This window comes from Rhynchophorus ferrugineus, unplaced genomic scaffold (genome assembly GCF_030347505.1).
Source record: "Rhynchophorus ferrugineus isolate W39M unplaced genomic scaffold, kcgeb_rfMv2 rfM8, whole genome shotgun sequence".
In the NCBI taxonomy this organism is placed as follows: Eukaryota; Metazoa; Arthropoda; class Insecta; order Coleoptera; family Curculionidae; genus Rhynchophorus; species Rhynchophorus ferrugineus.
Genome location: NW_027472587.1, coordinates 16,248,578 through 16,272,602, shown reverse-complemented (window position 1 = coordinate 16,272,602; position 24,025 = coordinate 16,248,578). Strand labels below are relative to the sequence as shown.

The following is a 24,025-nucleotide window of genomic DNA, read 5'->3' as shown; positions in this document are numbered from 1 at the left end:
ATGGTTTAATTACTTTTATCTGCAATATTAACATTTTTGGCAATTATTTCTCAATAAAAAAATCTATATTTGTACTGGTTAATAGTAACTGTTTACGTTTAGTCGTACTTAATTCGGTTTTATCTTATTTTAAACGGAATTAATCTAAATATATAATGTAAATAAATTTTGCCAGACAAGCGCATTCGCCATATTATGGATGTATCTTCCAATAAAATATTAGTGCAACATTTTAATAATATATCATATGTGTGCTTTAGTTTGATTAATATTATCTGTAGATTAATTTTATTTTTTAAATATAACAATGGAGTCGACACGGAAATCTAAACATAGAAAATACAGAGTTATTCAGGATACCTTCGCCGTATTGTTATCAACACATTTATTAATTATATTAATTACAGTTGATGAGAAAAGTTATCGTGAAAATATAGTAGAAGTATAGTAGAAGAGTCCAGCACGTCTTCTAGAGTGGTTGGCTTTGGTTTTCCTTCCTTCATTAATATTGAAGATATTTAATATTAACTTTAATTTTGTTTACAAATGTATTAGGTAAATGCAATATTATTGTGTCTAAAGAAAACATTTAAAAAATAACTTTTGCATTGTGTTATAGTAAAACACTCTTTTTATAAATTAATTTTAAATTATAACATGATTATGTATAGGGTAAACAATGAGATAACTTGGTCGCTAAATCCTTTTACAGTTTAAATCCCCTTATCTTTTTTGTGATAACGCTTTTTTGATGTAACAAAACGTATAATTACGGTTGGTTTATAACTCAATTATCAATATATAAGCAACATTAATATTTTGTACGGAATACAGTGTTACAATGATACCTCATTGCCTCAAACTTGTTTTCATTTATGTTTATGTGATTTAACAGCATGGTAGTGAGTCAAGATATTAATGAAATCAATTCCTGCGAGGAAAACGATCAAAACAATGTATTTCCATATTATTTTATCAAGAACAGACCGAATGTACAACGAAGGAGATCCAGGTGAGTCATATCAGCTTCCGGTGCTCTTTTAAGTGCTCTTCTAAGTTTGCAGAGCTGGCAACAGAGGAACAAGGTTCAAATCATCCGAAGGCTGTTGAGGAAAAGCGGAAAGCACTCGATCCACACCAAGACCACCACGGAGATATCGTTCAGGTTCATTCTGGACTTGTTCAACACTCTCATCGAAGGCTCCTGGTTTGTGATACTGCTGACGGTCTCTCTGATCTTTTGCACGTCCTGGTTCATGTTCGCCGGTTTCTGGGCGGTCATCTCCATCGAAAACGTGGAAAATTGGAACGGGACAAGCGACACGTGTTTGGAAGGTAACCGATTCTTTGTTTGTTCGTCAAGAACTGGAAGGATCTGTTGCAGGAATTAATAGTTTCGCGGGCTACCTGTTGTTTAGCATCGAAACACAAACCACCATAGGATTCGGAGGGCGGTACATCAACGAGTACTGCATAGAAGCTATTGTGGGTCTCTGTATTCAGTTACTGTTCGGGGTTGGAGTATGCGGAAGTTTGATTTGCATTGTGTTCGTGAAAATGGGTGGTCCTCTACATAGCAGGAATTCTATAGTGTGCTTTAGCAGGAAGGCAGTGGTAAGTAGTGACATTTTTTAATTTAAGTTTGTTCTTCATCGTCAACGTAGTATCAAATCAGAACAATATTAAATTAGATGGCGTTCATCAAACGTTGCAGTGCTGATTAAAATTTCTATCATTGTACAATAATCAATAGAAGTTAATAAGAATTAGAATGTTATCAACTCCATAGCTCACTTTAATTGTCTTGAACTGTCTAGATATTTTCAAAAAAATATCGATTTTTACGAGGATAAATTGGTTACAGTACTGATTACTGACCTAAAGAAAATTGTGAATGTGAAATATCAGAAAAAGAGGGGAAATCAAGGTATTTGAAATGATTAGAGTACTTGATGACAACAGGAGCTTATTTGATTATAACCAATTTCTGGTTTGAGAAGAGTTACATTAGTAGAGTTCTCTTTTTCACTATGTATTTGACTGAGGATTGAAATTAATGGCAAACATCGCGTTTTTAGTTTCAGGTCACCAAGAGCTCTTGGAAATTCATGGTAAACATACTCTATTGTTAATAAAGATATTGGATTTTAGTGAAGTGTTGTTAGACGAATGTTTATATGGATGATAAAGTTACTGTATAGTGTGAAAATACCAGTCGTACCACATTTTCTGGGAATAAAAACCAACAATATAAGTGATTTTCTATCATGGCAATGTTTGATCATATTGAAATCTATATAATTTATTGATTGTATCGATTCACTATCTCGGTAACAGTAAATCCATCAATAATTGATTGAAGAAATTAAGAAAAATGCAAAGCTACATTTAAATCTTCGAATTGTTTTAACAACTACGTTATAGTTCAGATCTAGTTTCCATTGATTACAATTGTTCAAATGAAGAAGTGATTGTCAAAGTTGAAGTCTATTTTGAAAGGTATTAAATGTTTGCGTGTATTTTGATCATTTTTTACTTTAAAAAGTAATTTATTGAGGAGAATTGGTACCATATATATCAATCAAAATATTTTCGATGTCTTTTTGTCATATCAAGAGAACAATGTTGGTCTGACAGGGATTCAATCATCACGTGTCAACGTTGGGCGAATAAGAACTTTCTCATTAGAGCAGTAACAGTGTATCCTTAACGAATTTTGCAAGCTGTTATAAAGCATTATCATTCAAGAGAAAGATTGTGACTATTACTCGAAATTGAAGTCGGTACTTACCTGCTGTAACAATTTAATTTGGTTTTAGCATTTCATAATACATTACACCTTACTGATCCCACCATATGTAAAAAGAGACTTTATGTACTTGCATTTTTTGCTTTGCTGTCGATGTGGATGACTCTGCTGGACTAACCTATGACTTTAGAAGTTTGGGTTTGTCGTAGTGAATCCACGTTTCATTGTCACCTACTACACTTCGTATATAATTCGTTATTTCTTACCTGACAAGCAATGCAGCGGCAATGTTGAAATTGCATAGTCATCCCATTCGTGTGATTCCAAGATGACCAGCTAGAACCAAATGGTCTTTTGCTAATATCGCTTCGGATTCGGGATAGTGAGATGTTTTGCGGGCGACAGTGACCCTGGGATTGTCGCAGTTGGTTATCTACCAAGGTTTGTGGATGGGTAGGGATTTTGTCGTGTTCTAAGGCGCCAAGGGAGAACTTTACACTGAGTATGTTCGCGACATGCGACTGGCGACTGTTCACGTTCCTCATAAACCATGAGGCATTGAGTAACACGCGAACTTTTTTGGACTGGAACACTTGGAGTAGATCAAGTTGTCTCTCAGAGATGTACCTGTACCACACTTGTGCTCCGTAGAGGCAGACTGGACGGATTAGTATTTTATACAGAGTCGCTTTCTGGGGGATTGGGAGTTTACTATTTCTGCAGAGGAGTCGGAAGAGAAGACTGACCATTGGAATCTGCGGTCGAAGTGGAGACCGAGGTATGATACTTTCTGGAGCCAATGGATAGAGTCATTATCGATTTGGAGGCAATAAGCGCGGAACTCCTTCTTGCGGCGAAACAGAATAGCTTGAGTTTTGCTCGGGTTTATCTGTAACCGCCAGAATTTGTATCACGCAATCGTCTGGTTAAGTTGGAGTTGAAGTCTTTCGCGAATAGTGTCGGGACTGTAACCGGTTATAAAGAAACCTGTATCATCTGCATAAAATGCTGTGTGGGAAATCAGCTATGTAAAGGTTGAATAGGGCAGGGGCTAGTGGAGCACCTTGCGGGACTCATGCGAAGATCTCTTTTCGAGAGGAGACTGCGTCCCGGATACATCCTTGAAAGGACCTACCGTAAGATTAGGTCATTCGGTAGACCAAGCTAGTTCGATTTGAAGATTTGAGACTTTTTCCCCACCTTATGGCTTTGGAACAAGAGGGAAACTTTATTTACATCGTTGGTCTTTTATACCATTTTTGAACAGGTTCGAGACAAACTACGATACACTCTACTTGTTCTTCTTCTCCGCTACATACTAGGAATTGGCTCTTGTATCGACATGAATCATATATTTAACAATCTATACTATTTTACACATCTTAGACTTAGCATATTAAGTGAATGTATGGCGCTATCGTTCATCATCTTCAATTATATCGTTCAACAAACAAAATGCGATTATATCCCTAGCATATCAATAGAAATTCGCAGTTCTATTTTCTTTTTGACGTCGTTTACCCATTGTCCAAAATTTGTGGCGTTAATTTTATGTCTTGTACCAATGATTTCAATCGAATCAGCTTATCCAAATCATTTTCACGACCGAAATATGTTTTAATGTATTATATCACACATTTTTATGAACCGTAGAAGTTTTTATTTCATTTACTAATTGAGTGAAGTATTCTAGATAACACAGAATGCTGTATCGTTCATTTCAGATTGTGTATTAGATCTGATACCTAACTTTGACAAGTTAAATTAATTTTTATCTCATTTGATGGAGGCGGGAATGACGGGGAGAGGGAGAGAAGGAGCGTGCCTTTGTGATGTCTAAATTTTGACGAGCACAATTGGACACAAAAGGAAATAAGCTCTCTCATATTAAAGCCGACTCTTGTACATCGCGGATCGTTAAAAGAGCAGGCCCTGACTACGGCGGCCGAGGCAGAGTCCTGAAGGAGATGGATGTAATGATGCCGAAATCTCGTCTCCCTTTTATCCCCGCCATCTATCAGGCCGTCGGCACATCAAAGGCTCCACCGGCTGAAACAAAAGGAAATGAGGCCGGCAGACGGTCCCATAATAACCTCGGCGTTTTCGTATTACAGATCTGTCAGCGAGACGGCGAATTATCCCTGATATTTCGGGTGAGGGACTACGACAGGAGGTACGAGTGCCACACCAGGATAGCGGCCTTCGCGGCGCAGAGGACGGGAGCGGTGCCGACGCTCCGAGAGCTGAAACTGGATACGCCTGGAATACTGATATGGCCCGTCGACGTTCGACACCGTATTGACGCGGACAGCCCGTTCTGGGACGTCTCCGCCAAGGATCTCATCACGAAAAGGTAAGGGTTATCGAGGGCCGGGTTCTTATTTACGGCCGGGGGTCAACTTCCGTTTCTTATTCCTTTCGTTCTTCTCGAATTTAACACCTTAACGCGCGGAACGTTTCTTGTGTGTCGGGTAATTTCGGTATTTCCTAACTTTTTTTAAAATTATTAATCTCCTAGAACGTCAAGAATCTGCCCGTGGGCAATAAGTATTATTATATGATTTCAGTTATATTATATTAACTGTCATGTAGAAGATCACTTCAGTAAGTGATCTACTGTACAATTTATAATCTAAATCTTATTCTAAATACTATTCTAACTTATTTTAAAGTCTACCCTAACTTATTCACTTATTCTAGCTTATCCTAGAGATTATTACATCTTACTCTAAGTGTTTTTAATCAGTTCGTACGGTAGTTTGCGTTTGAGCCTACACACTTCACAGTTATCGCGCGCATAACTATTTGGTGAGTGCATTAGGATCCACTAATAGTCTTTCATAGTACCTCGCACTAATACTCCGAATCTCGTTATGTTGAATTAAAGTTGAAGTTATATTTGAATCAGTTTCTTGGGCACTTAATATGGGGTATCGACGATGACTCGCAACTCTTTATTCTGGAACTTCTGGACGATATCTATGTTAGATTTGCTAGTAGTACACCACAGTTCAATACCATAGGTCCAAATGGGTCTAAGTCTTGACTTATACAACAAAACCTTGTTATCTATTGATAATTTAGATTTACGCCCAATATCAGACAGTACATTTGGTTTAGTTTAACCCCAAGCTGTTTGCGTTTTGTCACTATATGTTTCTTCATGTCAAACGTCGATGGAAATGCATTCTCAGATATTTAACGTTGTCTGCTTGCGGAAGTGATTCATCATGATTATTCAATTTTACCGAAGGACATGTTCTTCTACAAAGGGTGAATGCCACATGGATAGATTTTGTCTCATCTGCTTTATTCTGGAACTTCTGGACGATATCTATGTTAGATTTGCTAGTAGTACTCCACAGTTCAATACCATAGGTCCAAACGGGCCTATGTATTGACTTATGCAGCAAACCCTTGTTATGTGAAGATAATTTAGATTTATGTCCTATCAGCCAATACATTTGATTTAGTTTAGACCAAAGCTGCTTGCGTTTTGTCATTATATGATTTTCCCATGTTAAACGATCAAAATGTATTCCCAGATAATTAACGTTGTCTGCTTGCCGAAGTGTATAATTATTTATTTTTGCTGAGAGACAAGTTCTTCTACAAAAAGCGAATGTCACATAGGTAGATATTGTCTCATTTGCTCTGATACACCACGTTTTCAATCACAATTCCACTTTGTTAATATGAAGTTGGAGCTTTCTTGTGGCTGATATTGGATAGTCGTGTGATGATAAAAGCGCTGAACGTCAGCATATGATGCAACAGTCAGTCAGCTGTATACAATAGATATAACAATGAGCCAAAAACACTGCTCGGCGGAACACTCGAATATATTGGGAGTAGGTCAGTGTATTCGTCACCCTGTTTGACAATAAAATGTCTGTCTGTGAAGTACGATTTCAGCAATTCAAAGAGCAAAAGATGTTTCAATTTAACATTCAGTCTACTGTGCCACACCTTATCGAAGGCCTGAGAAATATTGAGAAATGCTGCTGAGCATTATTTTTTATCGTTTAATTTTTTGTTAATTTGGTTGACTAATCTATGTATTTGATCTATTGTTCCGTATTACGGAAGCCAAATTGATGGTCTAGAATAATAATTCTCCCTTCTGCGGTTGTTTTGAGCCTCTTAATGTATAGTTTTTCAAAAAGTTTAGAGATCACAGGTAACAGGCTTATAGGACGATAAGAGAAGACGTCTCCTGATTTTTTTCGCCAGGTTTAAGAATCAGAATGATTTAAGCCACTTCCCACTTATGTTGTTGAGGTTTTTTAATCTGTTTTTGTTACTTTCCAAAGAGAATATTGCGTTGCATCAGTTGGCGTTACGTTTTCCTCCGTAGTTTTGAATTCCTCGATTTTGTTCCTTATTTATTAGCTCTTTCATCTCTTTCGTGGCCTTGTTAAAATTTCTCTTGTTTTCTTCTGTTGTTGCCAGGTTTTCACAGTTTTCTGTTTTTGGCAATTTTTTATTTAATTATAGATGAAATATAATTAAACTTTTGATATGTCGCGCTATTAGTCTTATTTGTCTAGATTTTGTTATATTTTTTGCTGCTATTTAAATTTAGAGGTATTAAACTGTCTAATTTCTGTCTAAATAATGGCTAGATGGTTTTGCTGTTATGCAAAGAAGTTTTTGTTTTGTTGAGAATACTTGAGTTCACTGTTAAAATAACTGATGAGTGATCAGATGGTAGATCGAAGCATGATTCAGCTTTGTACGTTTTGGTGTCAATATTTTTTGTAGTACGAAAGTCTGTGGTATCGGGAATTTATTTCTGCCTGACGGCCAATATGTTGGCTCACCAGTAGAGATATGCTGTAAGTTATGTGCGTTCATTGCTTTGGCCAATTCTCTGCTTTTTGCTGTCATTAATCTAGAACCCCACATTACATATTTTGCATCGTAGTCTCCTCCGGCAATGAATCTATTACTCAGCTTGTTAAAAAGCAGTGGTACTGTTCTTCCTTGTTGTTGTGTTTAGGTGGATAATAGATAGCACTCATTGTTAATGGCTCGGAGCATTACATGAATTGATATTTTATCATTAATAATGGTTAACACTTAACACTTAACACTTATTGTATTCGTATTACATCGGTTTTGTTTCAGGTTTGAGGTTATAGTGGTTCTGGAAGGAGAATCATTGACCACGTCGTACATGTCTCGTACCATGACTTCGTACGTTAGTCGAGAAATCAAATGGGGCCACAAGTTTAAACCTTGCGTCTTTTGGAATAGGGAGTGCAGCAAATACGAGGTAAATAACAAGCTCTTCAACAAAACCGAAGAAGTGGTGACGCCCTTGTGCAGCGCTAGGCGATTCTTGGAAGTCTACTTCGACGTTCTGTCTTCCACGGGAGGTCAAACCAATAGTCTCAGCTATCCCAGTTCTATATATTCCAGTCCATCCACGGTTAGCCCACTGGTTAGTAAACTAGAGACAATCCATTCGTGCCAAGAAGACAACTCCAGTGATGACTTGGGCGCCATATTTCTGATGACTAAAGCTGATATCGAGCGTAGTGATAGCGAAACGAGTGATAATGATGATGGTATAGTGCTGAGCGATTTGTGTTTCGATAAAATTGAGGAGAAAAAGAAAACGAAGAAGAGCAGCGAAGTAGAATTGAGAAGGAAGGATGCTGGCGAAAGACCGAAGACTTTAACTGGTACTGCCAAGGATTTCATTCTCAGTCTGGTCGAGAGTAGTATGGGAAAGAATCGGTCCAGTAAGAAATACGAAGAGACGGATTTCTAGAAATAAAATTAACTTTAACTGGCTCTTTTGTATCTTATATGTTGTTTTTAAATAAAAATTATTTAACTAGTGCTTGTTTTAATTAAAAAAATACTAATAAAAGCTTACAAAATATTTATATAATAAAACAAAATGAAAACAATGACTTCAACCAAAAAGGCAATTAGAAGCTGCAATTGATGAAGAGTCTTTTCAAATATAGACTTTCAAGACCGTTTACTATATAGTTTCACAATATTTAATGCAGGTGGGAATGGTTCGCTGTTTTTAAATTTAATAAACCAAAGAGTGTATGTGTGTGACCTAATTTTTGTAATCAGAATTATGTTTAAAATAAAAATAATTGTGTGGTATTTGATTTTGGAAGAACCGAGGATTAGTACTTCATTCGATAGTGAAAAAGATCGCTGTTCAATTAGGAGTCATCTAAACCTCTATTGTCAAACTTTTTCATCTGGGAAATCCAGTATTCCATTTTAATCGATCCCTAAACAGGACATCTGATGGAGGTACTTAACTACAAACTGCTGGAAATTGGCTAGATGATATATGTGGAACTTGAGCGAAGAACTTGACTGAAAAATATCATTAGTTTATCAGTATGGAAACCGGATTGAAAGCGTTAGGTAATAGAAAAGAATGGAAAATATTTGAAGGACTGCAGACTATCTTTTTTATGCGTAATTTAGTAGCTCAAATATTTCTAAAGAACCTAAGTTATACACCTAATGCTAGAGTGATTATATAACAGGTCAATTGAAAAGTCCCCGGCCTGACACATAGATGGTGCTATTAGAATTAAATCCATATGTTTTTTTAGTTAGCCCTAACCCTCAAAAGATGCGTGTATAAATGTATAGTTGGCGGATCATTAGTTTGTGAATTGGAGCACTTTGAGTGAAACAATTATTGTTATTGCGAAAAAATGAATAAAAAGGAATTTCGCGTGTTGATAAAATATTGTTTTTTGAAGGTAAAAAATACAGTTGAAGCAAAAACTTGGCTTGATGCCGAGTTTCCGAACACTGCCCCAAGAAAACCAACCATCAAGGATTGGTATGCTAAGTTTAGACGTGATAAAATGAGCACCGAAGACGGTGAACGCAGTGGATGCCCAAAAGAGGTTGTTACCGACGAATACATTAAAAAAATACACCCGAGTTTTTGCGCGGATATGTGACAATAGATGAGAAATGGCTCCATCATTTCACTCCGAAGTCCAATCGACAGTCATCCGAGTGGACTGCATACTATGAACCCTCTCCAAAGCGTGGGAAAATGCAACAATCGGCTGGCAAGGTTATTGCGTCTGCATTTTGGAATGCACATGAAATAATTTCCAATTACTACCTTGAAAAAGGAACGACCATCAACAGCGACTATTACATAGCGTTATTGGACCGTTTGAAGGACGAAATCGCCGAAAAACGGCCACACTTGAGGAAAAAGAAAGTGCTGCTTCACCAAGATAATGCACCGTGTAAAAAATCCATGAATTGGGCTTCGAATTGCTTCCTCATCCATCGTGTTCTTCAGATCTGGCTTCCAGCGACTATTTCCTGTTCTCAGATCTCAAAAGAATGCTTGGTGGGAAGAAATTTTCGTCGAATGAAGAGGTGATCGACGAAACTGAGGCCTTTTTTAAAGCAAAGGACAAATCGTACTACAAAAATGGTATTGAAAAGTTGGAGGGGCGCTATAATCACCCAGTGTATCACCCTTGAAATGAATTATGTTGATAAAAAAAACTAATTTTGCCAAAAAATGTGTTTTACTGTAGTAGGTTGGCGACTTTTCAATTGACCTGTAATCTGCCGTATTTACCAGACATAGCATCATCCAATAATTGTATGTTTTGATCACTTCAGTTTGGCATATGTTTTTGTTAATATTCTTATTTTTAATAGTGTATCCTAGTTTAGAATTGTGACAAAAATGGATTGTTATTGGAATTGCTGTTTTTGCTATTTTCCTAGCAATTATTTTATAACTTCGCATTATATAAACCTTCCCTCGACTTCCACAAATATTTAAAAACCAAAAGTAGCCAAATCGGTCCAGTCGTTCTCGAGACTAACGAATAAGAATTCATATCTTTATATATAGAAGATTAAGTATGTTAATATTTCTACCCTCGTTAATTTTTTAGGGGTTTCAAATAATACTAAACAATGCATTGTTATTTATGTTTTATATTTGAAAGGTCTGTAACACTCTCCGGATGGAACAATTTACGAAATACTTCCGGTATCCTGTCCTCTTTCGATTTACGCTTGGCTTCCTCTATCGAACTCTCGTCGTCATTTTCCGCGATGCTTTCTAAATGCGTCCTGGTCATCTCGTTCAGGAACTCTTGACTGGACAAGTTCTCTTTGTTAAGCCTGAAATAAAAATGCAACGGAAATATATTTCGGTCTCTTAAATAAGGGTTCGATTTTATTTTTTCGGTGATTTAAAAAGAATGGCGAAAGTATTCCCCGGTAGGGGAATACAGATTAGGAAGCAGGATAGTAGAAAAAGCATCGGGTAATGAACTTGCTCCCTGAAGGAACATTAGACTTGAAGATGTAATGTTTGGTAAACAGGGCTAGAGATTCGAGACATTTTTGCTTTCGTGCGTTTTCTTGGGTTTGCTGATATTTTTTTATTGTAATATATCTTCCATCGAATAGTTTTTCTTTAATATATTGAAATATTTCAAAATGTTTTCGCTTTTTTTGTCAACGTATAATGAATTAACATAAAGTTCAATAAGGTATATAATTCTAAGGTAAATACTAAAAAAAGTTTTACTTTTATTGCATTGTGTTTGAAATAGGGTTCAACTAAAACAATTATTTAGTTATTCTATTTAGTTCTATGAACAGGCAGTAAACAATGGATGTCAGATATGGAGTGTACGGGGGAAGAGTAATGCAATTCAAAGTCCATTTCGTTCAGTTTGGCCATCATCATCATCGACTTCATCACCAGCGCCAGTGTCCAAAGCCACCGTAACTTTGAAGTTTAACATCAGATTGTTAGAGTATTTTCAGACGTGTTATCTGAAGGTTAAAACTGCTAGGATACGTTGAGAAAGATGCAAAATAATTAAATCGTTTTCTGAAAGGTTTAAATCCTGTTATATTTTATAGAGGATAGATAGAATAGTGCTTTGGTTGCAGATTTGTTTAAAGAAGTTCAATTTACTGCATGTTCATAAACTGCGAAAACTAGATCTTTTTAACACCATAGAAGCAGTTTATAATACATTTTTGTGAATATAATTAGTCACAGAATGTTTTACAACATATTTGTTTTTTTTGGGTATCTATTATCTAACAAGTGGTCAAGAAAGGCTGTAATCAAGGATTGGCTGGAAAAACGTGAATTAAGTTTAGGAGAAACCATGTTAAAGAGTGAAGTATTTCAAATTATTACTTGATAAATATAAATGAAATGTTAAATTGTGTGTTATGTGATTTACTTTTTTGGTAGTAGGCCTAAACAAAAATACACAGTAATTCAGATTTATGTACAATATGACCACAGAGGGTAACGTCTTCCTCTCTATTACCGCATATTCTATCAATTCGGAATGTTATTGGACGTCGAAAGATTAACTACAATAGATATACAGGTCGAGAAAAATATATAAGCAAGAACTGTTTGGATATGTGAAAAGGATTGTCTACAATAACACCCTTCTGTTTGGATGAACTCCAATGGACACCTAGAAGAAGAAATTGAGAAATGGTGAACTAGTGTTCGACTGGAAATTAACAGCTTAGTTATTGACTTGAATAGTGGTTCAGATTGAGACAGTGAGTAAATGAACCTTTCTGGATGAGGAATTATGATTCAGTGCTGACAATACCAAGAGAGAGTGGAAACAGCTAGTGGTATACCCACCGTTAATTAAAATAAAATAACTGTTGAAAATTGTATTGTAAAATGTGAAAGATTTATGTGTATAGACATAAGTGTAATAGTATTTTATAGGAATATATATGAGCATTTAAGATAACCATGAAGAGTTTAAGATTCTCCTGAGGAACGCATATTATCATCTCTATCCGCTCAATGTGATTGAGAATTTAATAAATATTTAGTTAATACTCACTTTCGTTGAATTTCAGTCAGTTTTCTCGCACTACACAGCGGGGTATCGAACGGATTCACCTGTTTAAACTTCTTGTAGTCTACCACGTACGTTTTCTTCTCCTCGTCGTAGTCCACGCAGGGTACGAATCGATGTCCCCACATAATATCTGAATGGGAATAAGACGTACGGTTCTGCGACACCTGTCCGGTGATGGTGGAACTTCCCTCGGCTACTGCAACTATTTCAAACCTAAGACAGCGTCATTTCCGCCGCAGTCGGATCGCGACCCGACCGCTTCACGGAACGTATCCCTCACCTGCCGTGCAGGAATTCGAGCGGCCTGAATTTCCATAACGGACTGTTCTCGTCGATAACGTGCTCGATCTCCAGCGGGAATATGAGGAGGCCGTGCGGCTCGATCGTCATTTTTTGCATCTCGAAATCGCCGTCGATGTCTGTCTGCTCCTTGTCGATGAAATAGAGCGATATGTTGGTGCCGCACCAGATTTTCTTCGAGAAATCGTGGATGCGGAAGATGAAACACAATTTTCCGTCTCTCATACAGACCTGAAAGGGAATCGGGACGGTGTATTCGATTTATTCGGTATTTTAAATGGTTTCCGATACATATACGGCTGATAAATAATTCAGGCCGGCGGAACATCGTTGCTCTCCGCTGGTTCTGATAGCGTTTATTGATTCGAATAGCTAATAGGTTGTCACATAAATTCCTGCAATTTTTTTTTGTATCAAAAAGAATTCACGGAAGAGAAGACATTTTTAACCGACTTCAAAAAAGGACGAGGTTCTATGTTCGGTTGTATTTTTTTAATATAATAGGTCAATTGAAAAGTCCCCGACCTCACACATAGATGGCGCTACTAGATTTAAATCCATATGTTTTTTTAGTTAGCGCTTACCATCAAAAGATGCGTGTATAAATTGGACAGCTGTGGGATCATTAGTTTGTGAATTATAGCATTTTCAGTGAAGCAACTTTTGTTACTGTGAAAAAATGGATAAAAAGGAATTTCGCGTGTTGATAAAATATTGATTTTTGAGGGGAAAAAATACAGTTGAAGCAAAAATTTGGGTTGATACCGAGTTTCCAACACTGCCTCAGAAAAATCAACCATCAATGATTGGTATGCTAAGTTTAGACTTGGTGAAATGAGCATCGAAGACGGTGAACACAGTGGACGCCCAAAAGAGGTTGTTACCGACGAAAACATTTTAAAAAATCCACAAAATGATTTTGAATGGCCGTAAATTGAAATTGAATGAAATAGCAGACACTCTAAAGATATCAACTGAACGTGTACATCATATCATCACGTATATTTGGGTATGAGAAAGCTCTGTGCAAAGTGGGTGCCGCGCGAGCCCATTTTTAACCAAAAACAACGACCAGTTAATGTTTCGGAAAAGTGTTTGAAGATAATCAAGCGTAATAAATCCGAGTTTTTGCGTCGATATGTTACAATGGATGAAATATGGCTTCATTATTTCACTCCGAAGTCCAATCGACAGTCATATGATTGGGTTGCAGACGATGAACCCGCTCCAAAGCATGGGAAAAGATACTGCACACTAGTCGAATGGCGATCCCAGTATTCTATAGATTTTGGAAGTTCTGAAACTTTACTTCAGAGACACCTATTGAAATGTTTCTCTATTAATCTCTGGGTATCATTCACAATAGTTTGAATATGTGTGTTTACTGGTGACTTTTTTCAATGTATATTGATGCCATATGAACAAGTAAATATAATAGATGTTTATATTTCCAACATATTGTACAGAAACCATGTTTTAGCAGTTGATAAAGAATTGCTTAGAAATATTTATGAATATTAAATAAAAAAGACTCCAAGGAGTCTACAGATCAGCAGACCAGAATATTTTTACTACAACTACAAATACAGCTACAAACTTCTTAACCAATCTGATGATTCGCTGGCAAAGCATTGACAACTAATGAATCGCCCAATACTGTAAATCTCAAGGGTATGCAGTTCGAGTAAATGCAACGTGGCATCTACCACTGACGAAATAAGCCGTTCAAGGAGCTTTTGGAGCAGAAGCTTTTGCTTCTCTAAAAAAGATACGTGAGAGGGAAAGAAAACATTGTAATCAACAATACCGGCTTTTCTCAACGGTTCTTTTACCAATCCTTCTGTACGATTTCCATACTTGGACACTGTAAGATTTGTAAGTTTAACGTATTTTAAATGCGATACTTAAGGCAAATTAAAGAGAAATTTATTCGTACATTGCAACATTTTTGACATTTATGTCGATCAAAGGTGAATGAGTTCCTCACGGACATCTGTTGAGAAAACAACTTGTTGAAAAAGTTTAACAGCAGTTTATTGGTTCGATAGTAGACTGGCTAGATAATCAAGGTCGGCATCATCAGCGTAGGCAAAGATAATCAAAATTTATGTATTCAGTAGGAAGTTTTTTAAACTACTAAAAAACATTTATTAGATAATCAAAAAGAAACTTACCACTGCTCTTTTACTAAACAGAGAGGAGGATTTCGCAAACGGTTTAGACGTCTTTACGTACACAGCACTGACTAAAGCTCCTTGAACAAAGGTGTTGAATAGTGCCTGAAGCATCAGCAATGACCAACCGCCCACACAATGTTCGCTGGGATATCTATATCCGTATCCTATGGTGGTCATAGTCTCTATACTTAACAGAAGATAACCTACAATATTTTTGATATTAGAATATTATTACAAATCCATATATTCATTATTTCATGCCTTCCGTACAAGGTAACGAGTCAAGCGAGGATATATTCATATCATAATAATTTCTGCAAGTGGCTTCGACATTATTAGATTTCACTACCACCGCCGAGGAAACTCTATAGGACGAATGAAACTTGCCTTATGCTCATATAACTGATATCGATACGGCTGCCGTCTTTAATGCTATTACATCGATATCAGTTCTTTGGCGGGGTGTAATTTATCAAATAAAGTATGAAAGTGCTTGTATGAAGACTCTATTGGTTATTAGATTAATAATAATATGTAGTTAAGAGTATATATCATATTACATAACATAATCTCTATAAAAAATTGATTTTAGTTTTAATATAAATATTTAAAATTAAAAAAAAACGCTATATATATATACATCATATTATGCAGATCTGACACCGTGTGAATTTTCTAATAAACAGTTATTAGCAACAAAAACGGATGATGCGTGATGGTACGTGTATGTAAATGAATTGTATGTATGAATAGTACCTGAAAATGTCCGAGCATTAACTATACAGGGCGTCTGAGTGACGTTGACCTGATCGAAGTCGCCGCTGACCTGTGCCAGGAACATCCACAGCCAGCTGAACGTGACGAAGCAACCGAAATTGACCAGACAGAGGGTCAGCAGGATCCATCTCCATCGGAGGGTCAGGAGCGTGTTGCCCAAATCCCTGAAGTACGATAGGTTTTTATGGGGTAGCTTCGTTAAGAACGTGTTCAGACGTCCGGATTTTCTCACTATTCGCGTGAGGTAGAGGCGGTTTATCAAGCTGGATCGGTATTTCCTGCGAAAGAAGGAACGTGCAAAAGGTCAGTTGAGGCTAATTATCATTCGTTAAAGTCTCGTCAGGGAAAGGAAAATACGATTATTGCTATGTGCTGGGTAAATGGTTGGAATAGTATTATTTTCATACGTACCCATATACATATACATATAAGTTATAGAATAAGAAAGGGTTTGGTATATAAAAACTATTAATTTACATTATAAAAAGGTTTTATTTTACAGAAAGAAGAATCGACTTGTTGAACGGCGATACAAAGAGATACTGAGGGTTCATATCTATTAGAAAACAGACTCCTCCGCCTCACTCGTTCACCATTCAGGTAGCTTAATTAACAGCAACAGATGACTGGATGCCAGGATTGCATTATATTATACCTGCCTCCTAAAAAAATGGTCACACGGATATACGTGATCGTTATTCCGTCTGGACAGCTTATAGTTGCTATAAAAAGTGTTTGAAAATCACTGAAATGGTAGTATTTTTACTCAAATTTTTATGGCACCCCTTTATGGAATGGTCTTCCAAATGTTGGTGACTCCAGACTCGGCTAAGACACTGAGCTATTGAAATCCGCCTTTGGTGGTTTTGCGCCTTGCCAGGAATCCTCGGACTAGGTCTATTTTTCGATTTAATGATTAGGGGTCATTGACCACCTTCAATCCACCTTTTGGGATTTTACATCTTTAGCTACGAAACTTTTGTCCGAACTCCACTTAAGTAAACCAAAAAACGCCTTGAGTAACAGCGGTACGATAGCCAATCCAACGTCAATCGGTCTTCTTTTCTTAGGAAATAACTTCATCTTTAGGAAATAACCCCCATGACAAAACTTTAGCATACTGAACGTTAGATTATACGGTTAACGACGGTTATAATAACATATTTCATGGAAAAAATGGTGCTATATAATATTTTTGTATTAAAACTAATTAAATTTGGTTTGTCCTGTTGGATATAAGTATTATTATCATGATTTAAGAAAAGATCAGATTATTTTAAGTCGCCAATGTTTGGGTGAAGGAAGTGTTATGTGTGGGACTGTCATAGGTTTGTAGGGAAAGTAGAAATAAAATTCACTTCTGGGAAAATAAATAGTATAAGTTATATTGAACTGATCTTCGAACAATCAGCTAAATATGGACACGAGAATGGAAGAGTTTCATCTTTTGAATAAAATATGAATAGAGTTGTCAGAGAAAGAATTGGTCAATGACATTCCACACATGAAGTTCCACACTTCATTGCTTAAGTTTTCTATTAATTATTCAATTGGTTTTGACCTAATGTTGTAAACGTTGTTTCTATAATATTTTCATTGTTAAAGTCACCACTTTTCGGATATCAATTTTTAACCAAACAGTCCATGAATTTCTGTTAGTCATTGGAGGTATGATTTCTTGCACTGAACTGTCGAAACAAGATTTTTTTATGATGACTGGAATATTATTAGTCCATCATACATTAGTTGGCAACAGTGGAGTGTCCTAGATAAATTCATCCTGTAGCTATTATAATTATAAAGACAACAATAATAATGTATAATTAAGAGTAGATTATGAATTATTATTCTTATGAAAAGTAGTCATTATTAATGAAGTAAATAGTAGCCGAACAAAACAATTACAATTACAACAATTACTTTCATATATCATATTGTATATATTACAAGATAACAACATTAAAACAACCAAAGAGTTACAAACAGTTATTGAAACATAATCTGTTTTTTATTAATCTCTTAAGACTTCAACAATCTGCCCGTAGGCAATAAGTATTACAATATGATTTCCATCATACAATAAAACTCTACTGACATCTAGAAGATCGCTTCCGTAAGTAATCTGCTGTACAAACTAACTTATTCTAGAGATTATTATATCTCACTCTATGTGTCTGCTAATCAGTTCCTATGGTAGTTTACGTTTGAGCCTACGCACTTCACTGTCTTCGCGTACATTTAACTGTTTGGCGAATGCATTGGGATGCCCTAACAGTCGTTCAGAGTACTTCGCACTAACACTCCGAATCACACTCGTTATGGGTTCTAAGGGGATATCGCGCTAAATAAATTTGTTGGACACGTAATATGGGGCATCGACGATGACTCGCAACACTTTATTCTGGAACTTCTGGACGATATCTGTGTTAGATTTGCTAGTAGTATTTCACAGTTCAGTACCATAGGTCCAAATGGTCTGATAGGGCGCAGCCAATACATTAGATTTAGTTTAGGCCCAAGCTGCTTGCGTTTTGTCACTGTATGTTTTTCCAATCTTAAACGATCAAAATGCATTCCCAGATATTTAACGTTGTCTGCTTGCAGGAGTTTATAATTATTTACTTTTAATGAGAGACAAGTTCTTCTATAAAGAGCGAATGTTACATGGGTAGATTTTGTCTCATTTGCTCTGATACGCCATGTTTTCAACCACAATTCGACTTTGTTAAAATAAAGTTGGAGATTTCTTGTGGCTGATATTGGTTCCTTGTCTGATGATAAAACCAAAATGATGCAAAATAAATCAAGGAATATTGATTTCACTAACAAAATAATCAGGAACAAGCTAGTATATATGAAAGGGCAGGTGGTTCCGTGAGGAAATACAGCCAAATAACTTGATATGAATCTTGATGTTAAATTTGGATAGAAGCCACATATTAAGAAAAAAATATGAAGAATTGAAGCTGCAGTACAACAAGATGTACTGGTTATTAGCTAGATATTCAAAACTTTTAGTATATAATAAGCTTTTGCTTTATCAACAAGTTTTGTAACTAGTGTGATTTCTAGATATTGCTGGTTTTGTCAAATGATTAAAAAGTTGGACATTAAAATAGTGATACAGATGTTAACTAGGAATTGGATAGCAAATTGAGATAAAAACAAATAGCTTAATAGTGTTGAATGACTAGCTTGATATAATATATATTTTAAAAATATATTGCACTTTGAGGAAGCTTCATATCAGATCTTTTATTTAATAGATCTTGATATATATATGTTAAGGGCATTGTGTAAATAAGACCTAGTATATAGGCTCCTAAAAATACCGTAAACAGGCCTAAAAAGTCACCAAAAGCCCACAACAAAAACTTATTCCCGGCTCTTTCAGCAACACCCGACTTTATTAACACCGTCAGATCCGCGTACTTCCTCTCACTCGTTATCATCGACTTATAGCTCCGTCCTACTCACACCCGCACCAACCATAAAAAAAAGCGTATAGCGTTTATTTATTTTTCTGGAAACTGTTGAGGTCTTCCGCGGCTTCTGAAGCAGGATCTCCTTGGGCCGTGGCAGAATTAGGCTGCGACCGTAGCGAAGGCACACCGGAGCCGGATTTTCCGGCGAAAAACGAAAATATTTCTCTTGAAAACGGGGCTTTTCAATTTCGTCATGTGGGGGCTTAGCGGTGAACTTGATGTAGAAGTGTTGTGCTTCCTCTCTATACGGTGTATTAAGAGTTAAAGTCGTCATTTATAAACCCAATAGCGAGAAATATATAACCCAATATATATATATATATATATATATATATCACTACATAGTATAAAACAAAGTCGACTTTTCTGTCCCTATATCCCTATGTGCGCTTAAATCTTCACATCTAAAGCAATAATCTTTAATCTAAATCTTAATTTAATTTAATCTAAATTTAATCTAAATCTAAAATTTAATCTAAATCTTAAATCTTTAATCTAAAGCAATACGGCATTAATCCTTATCGAATTAAGTACCTTAAATACAGTGTGCAATTAATATAGATCAATATGGTTCCTTACAGCATGTAAATTAAACAAATATTTTCGGAGATATTACAAATTTAAAATTTGCGTTTAAAAATGTGTAATGTAATAAAAATTGTATGAATTTAGATATTCCAAAGATAGCAGGAAATCTTCATAGTAAGTATAGGGGAAGAGGAATTGTTTTACTCCAAATTTAATGCGTGCAGGCCAAGGGCAGTAATGAATGAACCAAAAATACTGGATCGATTTTAATCATGTTTTCATTGAGTGACATAGGCATATGTATTTTATGCCCGTGCAAAGTCGGAGCGGGCCGCTATGTTTTTATATACAACGTTCATATTTTTTCTGTAGTGTATTTAATTTAGTATCAGAATTGCACCCGTGCGAAGCCGGGGCGGGTCGCTAGTATATATACATATATATTATTATATATATATATATATATATATATATATATATATATATATATATATATATATATATATATATATATATATATATATATATATATATGTATATATATTATTATATATATATATATATATATATATATATATATATATATATATATATATATATATTCTCTGTATATAAAAATTAATTCCTGTTCGTTTCACCATAATTTTAATTTGATACGGCAACGTTACATTATCAATTTTGATAACGTGCATTGGTTATTTTACTAGAAGGACTCTAAATACCATCTAATCGTTCTTAGAAAAACATTGCATTTAATAAAATCTTGATTACTATATCGTTTTTATTATTTTTGACTTCCTTATTTGTTAATATGATGCGTAATCTACCCAGCAAATCCTCTTTTGTCAAATATAAAGTTGATGAAAAGTTATTTAGTTAACGCGTAAAATTTGAAGGAACAATTGATTGAAAACGAGTACTATTTTTGAAGCAGAAGAAAGGTACTGGTTATTGGGTTTTTATTCAACTCTGTCATATATAATAAACTTTTCCTTTACCAGCAAGTCTTGAAACCAGTGTGGACTTTTGGGGCTTATTCCCCATAAGAAAAGTCCGGTGCTGTTAAATCCGGAGATCTAGCTGGCCAGGATAAATCGCCACTTCGCGAAATTAATGTTCGTGGAAAAACATCATTCAATAATTGAATTATTGGTCGAGCTGTGTATGCTCTGGCTTCATCTTGCTGAAACCACATGTTCTCTAGTCCTTGCACTTCCATTTCAGGCATGAGAAAATTTTGAATCAAGTCTTGGTACCGTTTAACGGTAACAGTAACTGGAACACCTTAGTCATTTTCAAAAAAATAGGGATCAAGTATGTTTCCAGTATGAATATTACACCATGGAGTTGTTTTCAATGGATGCAATGATGTTTCATGAATTAATTGAGGATTCTGTGTTCCCCAAAACTGTTCTGTTTATTGACATGGCCATTGAGAAGGAAATGAGCTCCATCGCTCATTATTAGTTTAGATGAAAAATCTTCAATTTTACCAGGTGGCCTTTGTATTGCATTACTGTACTCAACTCGTTGGTCAGGATCTCTCGATAGCAATTTTTGGACTAATGGAATTTTGTAAGGGAATATTTTCAAGTTAATTTTTTGAAAATTCTCCTGAAACTGCATGCAGAAATGTGTAACTGGGAACCACGTCTCCGAATTGATGTTTATGAAGACACTGCAACACTATCGCGCACCAGAGCCACATTTCTAGCGATACGAGACGTCCGTTGTCTTTCAGAACGAGGCCTGTCTGCTGTCGTACTGTACTGTCGAACATTCGCATGTAAACGATAAATTGTGGTTTTGTGAGGCACTGACAGATTGGGATATTGTTGACGCAATTTCCGAGTTGAGTGGCAAGTTCTGAGTGGCAATAATGGAAACATTATTTTCAATAAATATTGTCACTGTTTTTGTTCGTTCCGTATATTTATCCACAATAAAATTTGGGCGTCTACACAACATAATGGTTAAAGCGAAACTGAGCTCAACGTCACATAACCAAGATGGCAAGCAATCGAAACAGTAGCGTGACTTTTGCCGATCTGCATAAGACCTTGTAGTTAGAAACGTTATCAAGTACTACTCCGAAAGGGGTAAGTAATAGAAATCTTGTTGCAGAACACTTATTTTGCATTAAATTCACTGACACATCTATTTTAAATCGTTTGTAAACAAGGAATGAATAGACTGAACTGAAACTTTGGTTATGTTCTGATTAAAAATTATATATTAAAATTTTATTAAGATTGTAACTTTCACTATAAGCGAACAGACTCCAGACTCCGCAAATTTATTGTAAAACTTCAGTATTTTTAGTTTTTCATTTGAAAAGTTTGAAATTTAAATGAAGAAAGAATAATGTTATTATTTCGCTAACAATCATACATCAGACTAAAATAAATCGAGTAACCTTACCGCTTCTTTTTCTGTTTCCTGAGCACCAACAGAGGCTCCAAGGATCGAACTGTGTCCGTGGGGTTCAAATCTTCCTCGTCCGGCTCGCTTTCGGAGAATTCGTCGAAATCCACCTCGATATACTCATCCTTTGTCGAGTCGTAACTGAACATGGCTCACCGCCTCGTAAATATCGTATTTTTAGTACTGTTACGAGGAACCCCCACCGTATTTACCGAAACAACAATATTCCGTCTGGTAATTAAAGTTAAATAAATTAACCAAAACGGTTCCCTGTTTGTTCTGATTTCAATCCGTTTTTATCTAATTAATCTGAACAAGCGATATTGAATGATATTCGCAAAATATTTACGTAAGTTATAAGCGAAGCGATAAGATTAAGACGCGCCTTGATTTTAATACTTGAGATATCATCGAGAGGTTGTTACAGCGAATGTATTGTGTATTCGTTATCAAATAAGCAACAAACCTCGTATATACTAGGTTGTTTAACAGGTTCGCGTCATTGTTTCGCAAAAGTGAACTAGTGTGACACTATTTTCCACAAGAGCCTAATTCTGAGTGTACATTATTCAACAAATATCTTCGGATTTGGCGCATACGTTTACTGGCCTCTAGTTTTATGTATTTACTTCTTTTTTAAATAAAAATTATTTGTTATAAATAAATATACACAAATTTGATATATAATTGATTTAATGAAGAAACATTTTGCATAGGAAGTATTGATTATTCCAGGTTAGACGTCGGTCTAGATGCTTACCAAGATATTTAGCATCCTCAGCTTGAGAAATGAAGAGAGAATGAAGCGAAACATAAAAATCCAATAAATCATTTGTACTGACCAAGAAGTTGGAATCATCTCTATAATTACCGGACCATACGACGAGAGCAATCTAGAAACCTCGAAAGTCTCGAGCGGGAGGGGAAGGGGGTGAAGTTTATGCGCACACAAGGAAAAAATATCGAAAGGGGGGAAACTATTGAGACAGCTTTCGTGGACCGGACGACGGAGAGGAGAAAGAACGTTTGTCATAAATAGCAGCAGAAGCTGGTGGCGTTCCTTTTTCGGTGGAAAGTTTCCGTGGCAGAACGGCCGAATCGGCAAAAGTTATCAGATATCACGGAGTTCGAAAAGTACGAAATAAAAAAGGGGTGGTCGAGGGAAATGGGGGTCGCCAAGTTCGAATTCGAGTTTTTGGGTGCTGGTTGGTACTTTTAATCGTTGGTAATAAAACTTGGGGTGCTTTAAAAATATTTAAGTGATAAAATTCCGGCTGTTTTATAGCATAAATTAATTTGAAAGGATTTTTGTAATCGCAGACATTATTGCTGGAAATTTATGGATATTATTATTTTTAAAAGTATTTTTTTATAGCCAGTCACTGCTTTTTGCCATCTTTTCAGTGGCATTTGTAATAAAGTAGACAAATGTTAGATAGATTGAAAACGAAATAAAACTTAAAGTTAATGCGGTAATATTGCGACTTCTTGTCGTCATCAATTTAGATGACGTAAGTTCACTGTTCTTTTGAACGGACTATACTAATAATAGTTCTCTTCATATTTACCTGTTTATTGTATTATTCCGTGTAACCATTTAAGAAGGGCACGGGCCATTAACAAAGAGTGCTATCTATTGTCCACCTAAACACAACGACAAGGCAGAACAATACACGGTTTCTTTAA

General features: G+C 35.8%; 2 protein-coding genes across 2 annotated transcripts; one reads left to right on the top strand and one right to left on the bottom strand.

Moving 5' to 3' along the window:
* The first annotated feature begins 781 nt into the window (after nt 1-781).
* Nucleotides 782-8,598, top strand: LOC143201561 (G protein-activated inward rectifier potassium channel 3). Its single transcript, XM_076412683.1, has 5 exons — nt 782-1,012; nt 1,058-1,335; nt 1,385-1,614; nt 4,864-5,102; nt 7,880-8,598. Exons 1-5 carry the CDS (start codon nt 897-899, stop codon nt 8,526-8,528), a joined length of 1,512 nt encoding a protein of 503 aa, XP_076268798.1. The 5' UTR covers nt 782-896; the 3' UTR covers nt 8,529-8,598.
* Nucleotides 8,599-10,702: 2,104 nt separating this feature from the next.
* On the bottom strand, nt 10,703-22,627 carry LOC143201560 (G protein-activated inward rectifier potassium channel 3). Its single transcript, XM_076412682.1, has 6 exons — nt 22,337-22,627; nt 15,882-16,180; nt 15,123-15,328; nt 12,929-13,179; nt 12,631-12,861; nt 10,703-10,909 (listed from the first exon to the last, which is right to left on the bottom strand). The coding sequence occupies exons 1-6, from the start codon at nt 22,486-22,488 to the stop codon at nt 10,708-10,710; spliced, it is 1,341 nt and encodes a 446-aa protein (XP_076268797.1). The 5' UTR covers nt 22,489-22,627; the 3' UTR covers nt 10,703-10,707.
* Between the last annotated feature and the right edge of the window lie 1,398 nt (nt 22,628-24,025).

Bases quoted from the DNA above. Each gene is read 5' to 3' on its own strand.
- LOC143201561 (XM_076412683.1), top strand. From the start codon at position 897: ATGGTAGTGAGTCAAGATATTAATGAAATCAATTCCTGCGAGGAAAAC. The intron at 1,013-1,057 runs GTGAGTCATATC...TGCTCTTCTAAG, and splicing joins GTACAACGAAGGAGATCCAG to TTTGCAGAGCTGGCAACAGA. The intron at 5,103-7,879 runs GTAAGGGTTATC...GTTTTGTTTCAG, and splicing joins AAGGATCTCATCACGAAAAG to GTTTGAGGTTATAGTGGTTC.
- LOC143201560 (XM_076412682.1), bottom strand. From the start codon at position 22,488: ATGTTCAGTTACGACTCGACAAAGGATGAGTATATCGAGGTGGATTTC. The intron at 16,181-22,336 runs GTAAGGTTACTC...CTTCTTTCGCAG, and splicing joins AGGAAACAGAAAAAGAAGCG to GAAATACCGATCCAGCTTGA. The intron at 15,329-15,881 runs GTACTATTCATA...AAAATATTGTAG, and splicing joins TAATGCTCGGACATTTTCAG to GTTATCTTCTGTTAAGTATA.